We start from the raw sequence: 9,658 nt of genomic DNA, 5'->3' as shown, positions 1-9,658 counted from the left end.
CAGTACATGTTGCGCAGTTTGCTGAGAACGTGAGTAAGTCTTCCAACGCGAGTTTGGCTCGAGAAGCCGCAGGAGGGCCGCGCCGGATGCAACTCCCAGGTAACCTGCTTCCCTTTCGTTGACAACTAAGGATGCCATCCCATCGGAGGGGCTCTCCTCCTCCACAGCTTCACTGGTTCCATCCGGCGACAGGCCATGAGGTCGTGTAGGCTCCTTTTCGCACCATTCAAAATCATCACGCGGTGTTCCCTCGAGCATTCTCTGATGATCTAATTCGGTGGGACGTGGGGCGTGCTCATTGTCAAGCCCGCTCTGCTGAGAGTTCAACGCAGATGTCGAGGTACTCCTACTTGATCCCGGCAGAACACCCTCAGCATTGTGATGCCTTGGTTCAGGAGCATTTGAGAAGTTGAACGGCTCTTCCGGTTGTTGCTGGTGAACGGCAGGCGGCACATGCCCCCCTTTCTCCCATGATCGAAGATGAGGTGGGACAAGTGTGCGCATGCGCTTAACAAGCGCCTCTGCTCTCTCAAGTTTTGTTTCAACCTCAGTTAGGTGCCTAGATTTGTATAGAAGGACCAGTCAGAATTTTGGTTTCGCGGGTTCGCACTTCTCTAGCAATCCTTACTTTCGTGTAAGTGGCGTCCTCGAGTGCTTCTCGTACAAGCAATGCCTCCTATACTTGATACAGACATCACATGTCGGTAGTGCCCGGTCACAACGAGCCTTTCTTCTACGACACTCTTTGCATGCCTCATCGGATAATCCAATATACGGCATGTCGGAAAGAGGGTCATTGTCAACTGCAGTTGAGGACAGTTGACCACTCGCCTGCGGTGCACTATGGACGGATAGGTTGGCATCCATGATGCATTGACTTGGTATCCCGACCTCCGATTGAAAGTCGACTGTCGCCTACGTTGTTTCGGTCAGGTTGACAGTCGATCGGAACTGGGCTCCGGTGCCTACAAGCTAATTGTGGAGATAGGGGGACTCTCGACCTTGGGACCAATGACGTGGGGAAACAGGGGCCGCGAGTCATGATAAAGGCACAGCGCTCGACGGGGTCTCCACGCTAGATCGATTTCTTGATTCAGGTTTGGGGCAGAAACTGGGGATCGCTCTCTAATTCTCGGGGGTAGCATAAACCCGCCTCGGCTCCGCTGCTAGTTCTCTCACATAGCCCAAATTGATGAACAATGGGCATGTGTCAGGTCTTTCGCAACGACCATTCAGGTGGACCAGTAGCATTTTGTGTATAACTTGTAATCCTAGCTGCACATGAAGGAGGACAAGAAGAGCATGTCTGACTCAACAGGAGATGTCTGCGGAAAGATGTATGTGGTGAAAGATGTTGCTGCCGATCAACACTCAAATAACACACTACATTGTAACCAAAACAGTGGAAAGTGGCATCAAGAGTTTAGGGGGTAAATGTTGTTGATCCGCCTCTGACAAGTCCTGTATAATAAGATTATATCTGAATGGCTCCCACTTCAATCATCAACGCAACACTCCGTTCACGATAATCTAATTTTCTTTTTTTCCCCGGAGGATTTGAATGGAATTGAGTCTTCTATGTCATACAAAGATAGATTGTGACGCAGCTATTATAATGGGCTAGTCTGCTCAGGAAATTCACACCTTCTCGTAATGGCTGACGTTATCAGCTGCGTCGTCGCCCATTTTGGTCTCTGTTGCTCGCACCCTGCTCTCGTTGATAGCATCTTCGCCATCAAATATCTTAGCAATTTCTTCCAAACTGTAACCCCTAGTTTCAGGGAAGAGATAGTAGGTGATGACGAGGAAGCAGAGGAGGAGAACACAAAAAACGATGTAGAATTTCCAGCCAATGTTTTCGAGGCCGATAGGATTTGTGAAGGCAGCGATTATGAGGGACCCATAGATAGCAAACAGTTCTACCGCAATTCCCTTTGCCCGAAGTGCGTAGGGGAAGATTTCGGTGGGATACCCCAGTAGGAGAGGTGTCCAAGCGATATCGTAATGGAAGAAGTAGATGAAGAGACAAACAACCACAACGATGCCAGCAGCCTTGTTGCCTGTATCGGAATTAACAGCAGAGCATGCAGTCCAGACAATATAGGAGACAAGCATTCCCACGCTCGACCACAGAAACAGCGTTCGCCGTCCAAGTCGATCGACAAGGAATGCTGCACTAAGCGCAGCTCCAAAGTTGAAGATTTGGAGAAGGCCATTGATGAGAGTCTGGTCAAAAGAGTCCGTGATTCCCACAGTGTTCAAAACCAGTGTAAGATAATAGCTCACGACGCCAATTCCATTCCACTGAGCGAAAGCGCCTGTACACACTGCAATAAGTGTTCTTTTGCGGTTGCCTGGAGTGCTAACAAGGGCTGACCATGTGGTTGACTTGGCTTCTTTGGAATCCTGAATCGTTTGGACAATCTCAGCCAGTTCACGACTAACAAGGGGGCTATTTTCTGTCACTGGGTCGTGATAACGGGTGAGAACGGCGCCTGCTTCGCTTGTGCGGTCCTGAGCCACGAGCCATCGAGGAGACTCAGGGACCCAATAATAGAATAGCAGCTGAACCAAAGGAAAGCCTGCTTGAAGTGCCGAGGGGATTCGCCAAGAGATAGTACTGTCGTGAGCCTGTGTTCCAAATGTTGTCCATGACGCGAGGATAGCACCCAAATAATAAAGAGTCCAGAATGCTGAAGTGTACTTTCCTCGATGTGTCGGGTAGGCCAATTCAGCAATCAACATTGGTGAAGGATGCACAACAAACATCCCACCAAACCCAACAATGACTCTTGAGACCACAAACATAGCGTAATTTACAGATGCAGCTTGTATGGCCGATGCAATGCAGATGAGAATTATTCCAGTGAGGAGGATGGGCTTGCGGCCAAACTTGTCTGCAAAAGTTCCAACGAGGGGCAAAGCTGCCACCGAGCCGATGGATTGAGCTGCATTGACGAGTCCGAGCCGTGCTCCTTGTGGGTTACCGAAGTAGTCTCGCCATTGCTCGAGAGACTGGAGGCCGTTCATTAGAGATCCTGAGGGAAAATCACGTCAGCGATTGTGAAGACTATTGACAGGCCAAGTACTCACCATCATATCCAGAGACGGAACTTGAAAGTAAAGGAACAAGGAGCAGAAGGTTCAGCTGTAGCAGATGAGGCTGTTGAAACCAGTATTTTTCAGTCTGAGGCAAAACTTCTGCCAGCGCCATGCCGACGATTTTGGCATCCCTTTCCACCTGAGAAGCCATAATGAAATGTCACCCGACTAGAAGAGGAAATGAGTCAATGAAAATTGGAAAACTGGGAATGCCTCTGGGCCAAGACGAAGGAGCCTATAGCTGTAACTTCTCTGATACTCGACAACGGAGAGACAACAAAGAGAGATCGACTCCATATATACACGCCAGAAACAATAACATAGACCGGGGTTAGGGAAAAGAGTGTATGTACACTTCAGCACCCCAGTGGGGATTTGATTTCAAAATCTGGAGAGAGGGGAACGATGTGGTGGGTCTGGGGGAGATGGATCGCAGTGACGCTATCGCGCTATTTTGGCGGGGAATGAATCCAAGCCTGGTTGACTGTCAACCTCCGCCATGACTCGCTAATCATTGCTCGGCGTATAGATAATTGCCTCGTAGGTATCGCTAATTTGGAGCTACTAGGCTGAGCTACGGGACTTCACGGCTGTGCTCCTGTTCACGTAGATCATGTTGTAGGACACCACTCAAACGAGCAATGAGGCGGCAATGTTTCAAGGAACAGGCTGGATTCTTACACGAATATGATTACGGGTGTGGAAGGGACTCATGGACAAAGTCTTTCCAGAAAATCATCTATTTCCAGCATTGTAATGATGGATCCGGAATAGTTGCTTCAACCACATTGTACAATTCAATGTGTTGACTTCATTCAAAGTGAAGGTTGGAATTTACTCAAACTTTCCAGGATCATTGCCTTTGTATCCTTGCATAGGGGGCTTTTAACCCCCGCTATTTCACCAAGTCATCAGATGACTGTCTGACGTTGACAGAGCCACGGAGAGACTTTATGGAGCTAGTTGTAGATCAAGCACCCTGCGATCCCGCGACCATGTGACAATAAAACCAGATTTGTTGAAATTACCAATGAAACCTATGCTTTGGAGTACTAATGACTTAAATGTCTGTAGTGTTTTCTTGAATGTAATATGTCGTTCTCGAAAGGGTTCCCACTGCCGCGATAAGGTACGCATTAATAGATATATGTATTCGAGCTTGAGACCGAAGTCATGAGTCCCTTGGACCTAGTATTATATTCCTCCTTGACTAAATGTTTTGCATCAGTTATAGACTCGTATTCCTTCCACAATATGACACATTGACCTTCATGTTTCCATATTTGTCGCAATCCATGTCTGAAATTCATATAGTATCAATCGGAAGCACTCTTGAACAACGTTAACGTTACTTTTGTTTTCATATTTAGACTATCTGCTACATTTACCTAGCTGTATAGCCGCCATCGACAACAAAATCCGCTCCCGTAGTGTAGGAGCTGGCGTCGCTAGCAAGATACAAGTATACGCCTTTTAGCTCCCTGGGATCAGCATCTCGCATCATTGGGGTCAAACTGAACCACTCCTCCTTCATCTCGAATGGGCAGTCACCAGATATGGCGGTATCGATATATCCAGGACTGACTGAGTTGATCCGTCCTCCCCACTTCGCCCATTCAACTGAGAGACTCTTGGCGAGATGAATGCATCCAGCCTTGCATGCATTGTAGCAGCTCTGCTCTTGAGGAACATTCGCAGCATGTCCACTCATGCTTGCAGTGATAATACCAACACCGCGCTTCTGTTCACGGAAGACACGGCCAGCAGCCCGCATGCAGTAGTATGCACCATCAAAATCGATAGCACGGACATTGTTCCAGTCCTCGATCTTATCATCTAGACCGCCAGCCTTGGTGGGAATGCCGGCGTTCGCAATCATAACATCAAGTCGACCAAAGTCGGTAACCACCTGAGCAACTGCGCCTTCGACTGCTTCATGACTGCGAACATCCACTTTATAAGTCTGGACTTTGACACCAAAATCTGAAGCAATCTTAGCGGCCAGTTTCTGTGCCGTCTGAGAAGTGTGATACCACAGAGCAAGCTGAGCAGAGATAATAATCACTTAGCAATTTTGCATCAACAAAAAAAAAGGTTAGAATTCGTCTCTTACATTGGCTCCAGCTTCAGCAAGGCCTCGAGATATTTCGTAACCAATGCCTCCGCAGCCTCCAGTGACGATAACGGTCCGACCGTCTAATCTGAATGACTTGAAGACACTGTCCTCGACAGGAGGGTTCGGTTTGCGGATGGACTGCCGTCCATTTGTACCGTTAGTAGCTGCCATTGCACAAGAGTATTTTACAAAATTTGTTTGACAGATTTGATTTCTGTTTATGACAAGAGCTTTGAAATGAAATCGAGTTCGCTCTGTTTTGGAGAATAAAGACCCTGCCTGAACTTGAGATAGCACTTTCCAAAAGTTCCCAAGCTGATGAAATGCCTCCTCATCTCGATCTATGTATCTGTAAACACCGGCGAGTTACACCGATTAGGGTGACTTTCACCGTGACTTGACTCTGGGGCCGCTAAGCCAACGCACTAGCTAAATCGTCCAAATAGTAGCGGGAGGTGACAGTCACCTTTCTCCATTGATTGTCAGGAACGTCAATGCACATGATGTGTGTAGTGTGTTCTGGTTCCTAACCCGTCTTGGAGAATGGACATGGGAGCAGTGCTCTAAGCAGGGCAGTCGATGATTAAGTTGAGAGTATAGATGTGTTGTCCACTATTCACTTGCACAGAACGTCACTCAAGACCGTGTTCGATGTGGAATACTGAATTATAGGATGCGCGGAGTTTGTATTGTGTTTCTAATTATCTCGTAAATCAGGGCTTCCTTTGCTCTATACTGTCGATCAGAACATCGAAGCGGCCCTGACTATGAATCATGACATATTTCCCATTCACCATGTCATTTTCTTCAGCTCTTTTAAGTGCTTTCTCCATCGTATCCTCAATGCCTGCCTTTAGGTGCCGTCTAGCAACTCGATCTCTGGCCAGTATTGGGTCGACCTTGACAAGCCATCTGTCATCAACAAGGTCTGCGATATCGCTCCAGGGGGGCTCATCGCTGAGCAGGTAGTTGCCCTCCAGAAGGCATACTTCAACATCAGGGCCGACTGTCAGCCCATCGATAACGGGATCCTTGACCGCGTGATCAAATGTAGGGGCGGTGACAGCGTGCTGGCCGCTTCCAGACCGAAGGCTCCGGACTAAGTTGACGATAGCGGCACCATCGAAAGTCCAGGGTGCGCCTCTTCTAGCTATTGCTTCGGCTGCATTAGGAAGGCCACGTAGGGTAGCTAATGAGAGATGAAAGCCGTCTGCGGAGATAGCAACAATAGAGGGGCTGAAGGGCAGGGCAGCCACGTGCTCCACGATGTGCCTGGCGATCGTCGTCTTTCCAGACCCAGGGGGTCCAGCCAGGGCGATAATGAGCCGTTGGCCTTGTGACTTCTTCTCGAGCCATTGAGACTGCACGCGCTGGGCTAAATCTTGGTAGGTGGCATCCATGTTTGCGATTGGCTGGCTCGTTTTGATATCATCTTTACAACGTCTTTTGGGGTCTGTCTCATCGCTATGCATATATCTTTGTGTGTCGAAGGTGTGTGTACTCCGATAGTTGACTGTATGCTGCTGTGGGGAAGCGGCGGGTCTTTGTCACCCTTAAGCCTGAGTAGCGGTTGAGAGACCACCCCCGCAAGACATCGTCAGATACCTAAACAATGAATGAAAAGGAACATGAGAGCCATTACACATGCGTTGCTATTTGAGGTGAGCCTTCTTGCATCATCTCATTTCCTTCTCAAACTCATAACAAATCACCATGACGGAAGTAGTGAGTCAACATCTTATAACCTCCGTGTCCTGTTGATTAATGCTATTTGACTAACATGATGTAGAATCGAGCATTTGTTCTTCAATCGATTAAGAACGTCTCGTTCGAGGATCGCCCAGTTCCTTCACTTCGTGATGAGCACGATGTGCGCATCCATGTAGAGCAGACTGGCATCTGCGGCAGTGATGTGCACTACTGGCAAAGAGGTCGCATTGGTGACTTCATCCTCCAGAGCCCAATTGTGCTTGGCCACGAAAGTGCTGGTGTTGTTGTTGAGGTCGGTAAGAAAGTAAAGAACGTTAAGGTCGGTGACCGTGTGGCAATTGAGCCTGGCGTGCCCTGCCGGCGATGCGACTTTTGTCGGTCAGGCGCGTACAACCTTTGTGAGGACACAGTCTTCGCAGCTACACCCCCTCATGATGGCACACTGCAAAAGTACTACACTGTCGCTTCTGACTACGTCTATCCTATTCCCGAGCATATGTCTGCCGAGGATGGTGCTCTAGTAGAACCGGTCGCAGTTGCGGTTCAGATCGTCAAGGTGGCCGACCTCCGTGCTGGACAAAGCGTTCTAGTTTTTGGCTGTGGACCTATTGGTGTCCTATGCCAGGCTGTAGCCAAGGCTTCCGGTGCTAGCAAAGTCATTGGCGTGGACATTTCCGAGTCTCGAGCACAGTTTGCACGAGATTTTGCGGCCGATGGTGTCTATGTGTCGAACACCAGCGCCCCTGAAGGAACAGATCCCGTGGATGCGGCTCGTGCAGTGGGCGAGAAAATTGTAGCTGAATTTGGACTTGGCGAAGGAGCAGACGTTGTGCTGGAGTGCACTGGTGCAGAACCGTGTATCCAAGCAGGGATTTTTGCTGCTAAGAAAGGTGGCACGTATGTTCAGGCGGGAATGGGTAGAGAAAATGTTACTTTCCCCATCACGACAGCATGCATTCGGGCCCTAAATATCAAAGGCTCTATCCGCTACTCTACTGGATGTTATCCCCAGGCTGTTAAGTTGATCGCCAGCGGAAAGATTCAGCCAAGCAAGCTTATTACCCATCGTTTTAAGTTCGAGCAGGCGGTTGATGCATTTGAGCTGGTGAGACAAGCTCAGGAGAATACCTTGAAGGTTATCATTGAGGGCGTTCAAAAATAATGGAATACGGACATCAGTTAAGCTCGTTGCTCTATGTATTATTCACTGTCTGCCATTTTTGTAATCGTCAAGTGTCTCACAGCATTCTATATTTATGTCCTGTGCATTTCTATACCAGAATCTAATCTGGACACTAGGATACACGGTATCACCTTCAATCAATAATTTTCAGGTCACATTTGCTCTGAAAACTTTTGAGAGGCATTCATCACGATACGCATTTTAGATACGAGTGCTAACCTGTAACCCCAACATCTCTGACCTCATTAGCTCCACTCTCCTTAATTTTGCGGAGGTGGTCGACAGTCACCCATAACCCGGAGACTCCACAATAGAACACAGTTTCTGGGGTCACCTGAAGATTCTAGTCGTGCTCGTGGTTTGATGAAATGGACAATACGGGCGGGATTGGACCTTGTAGTCTACAAATTTCTACTTGTGAGAGTGCGGTTGTTGGACAGGTTGAAATACTATACTTTCCTTGATCCTCACTCCCAATAATATTTTGTCAGACCCAAAGCTGCTTTGTGACCAATCAAATTACTCAGATCCATCCCCTGAAGCCATTGCAAGCCGCTAAGAAGATCGCAATCATGGTTCTCGCTGAACATCCGAATCCCACTGCTCCAGTGCTGTCACACTTCTCCCTCGATGGAAAAACAGCACTCGTGACTGGTGGCTCCCGAGGCATTGGCCAACAAGTCGTTGTTGGGTTTCTTGAGGCCGGCGCTTCGGTTGGCTTTACCTACTCATCAACCTCCACGAACGAGGTATCATCGCTAGTCAAGTCACTATCATCTGCGCACCCAGGCCGTACTATCAAGGCCTATCAGTGTAACGTCACAGACCGCGCTTCCGTTGTTGCTGTCACAGAGCAGGCAGCTAAGGATCTTGGGGGGCTCGACATCGTGGTTGCGAATGCTGGTATTGCAGACCATATTCCTGCAGAGGACTACCCCGAAGACAAGTTCAGAAAGATACTTGATGTGAACTTCCATGGGGCTTTCTGGACAGCACAGGCTGCTGCCAATGTCATGAAGGGCTCGAAGACGAGAGGAAGCATTATCTTCACCGCCAGTGTCAGCGGCATTCTTGTGAATGTGCCACAGAAACAGGCCGCTTACAATGCCAGCAAGGCAGGTGTGATTCATCTGGCCAAGAGTCTGGCCGTTGAATGGACAGATTTTGCGAGAGTCAACTGCGTGTCGCCAGTGCGTACCTCAGAGGTTTCGTTACTTTATTGAATGCTAATAGTTACCAGGGGTTCATTGCAACCGAGATGCTAGATGTGCACCCCAAGGAGTGGAGAGATAAATGGTTTGGCATGATCCCAGCTTCGCGATTATGTCAAACCTCCGAGCTGAAAGGCTCGTACGTATACCTCGCCAGCGATGCGAGCAGCTATATGACTGGTATGCACCAGAACTATCCCAGCTACTTCCAGATGCTAATAGAGGGTTAGGCGCAAATCTCGTGATTGATGGCGGTTACACATTGCCATAGAGTCTAAGACCCTAACTAGATAAGATCCATTCCATGTATCCAATTAAATCACATTTGATTTTTTA

General features: G+C 48.4%; 3 protein-coding genes across 3 annotated transcripts; 1 reads left to right on the top strand and 2 right to left on the bottom strand.

Annotated features, from left to right (window-relative positions):
- Positions 1–4,486: 4,486 nt before the first annotated feature.
- On the bottom strand, positions 4,487–4,981 carry UCRPA7_7028 (putative l-xylulose reductase protein; the record flags this gene model as incomplete). Its single annotated transcript, XM_007919563.1, has 1 exon — positions 4,487–4,981. The coding sequence occupies one exon, from the start codon at positions 4,979–4,981 to the stop codon at positions 4,487–4,489; it is 495 nt and encodes a 164-aa protein (XP_007917754.1).
- A 950-nt stretch (positions 4,982–5,931) lies between these two features.
- UCRPA7_7027 (putative phosphoribulokinase uridine kinase family protein) lies at positions 5,932–6,618 on the bottom strand (the record flags this gene model as incomplete). The annotated part of the gene is made up of 1 exon (XM_007919562.1): positions 5,932–6,618. One exon carries the CDS (start codon positions 6,616–6,618, stop codon positions 5,932–5,934), a length of 687 nt encoding a protein of 228 aa, XP_007917753.1.
- Positions 6,619–6,931: 313 nt separating this feature from the next.
- Positions 6,932–9,552, top strand: UCRPA7_7026 (putative d-xylulose reductase a protein; the record flags this gene model as incomplete). The annotated part of the gene is made up of 4 exons (XM_007919561.1): positions 6,932–6,943; positions 7,008–8,033; positions 8,639–9,301; positions 9,352–9,552. The coding sequence occupies 4 exons, from the start codon at positions 6,932–6,934 to the stop codon at positions 9,550–9,552; spliced, it is 1,902 nt and encodes a 633-aa protein (XP_007917752.1).
- Between the last annotated feature and the right edge of the window lie 106 nt (positions 9,553–9,658).

This window comes from Phaeoacremonium minimum (genome assembly GCF_000392275.1).
Source record: "Phaeoacremonium minimum UCRPA7 unplaced genomic scaffold PA7_03_scaffold_496, whole genome shotgun sequence".
Classification (NCBI taxonomy): domain Eukaryota; kingdom Fungi; phylum Ascomycota; class Sordariomycetes; order Togniniales; family Togniniaceae; genus Phaeoacremonium; species Phaeoacremonium minimum.
The sequence above is the reverse complement of the archived record's forward strand: the minus strand, read 5'-3'. Positions and strand labels throughout refer to the sequence as shown.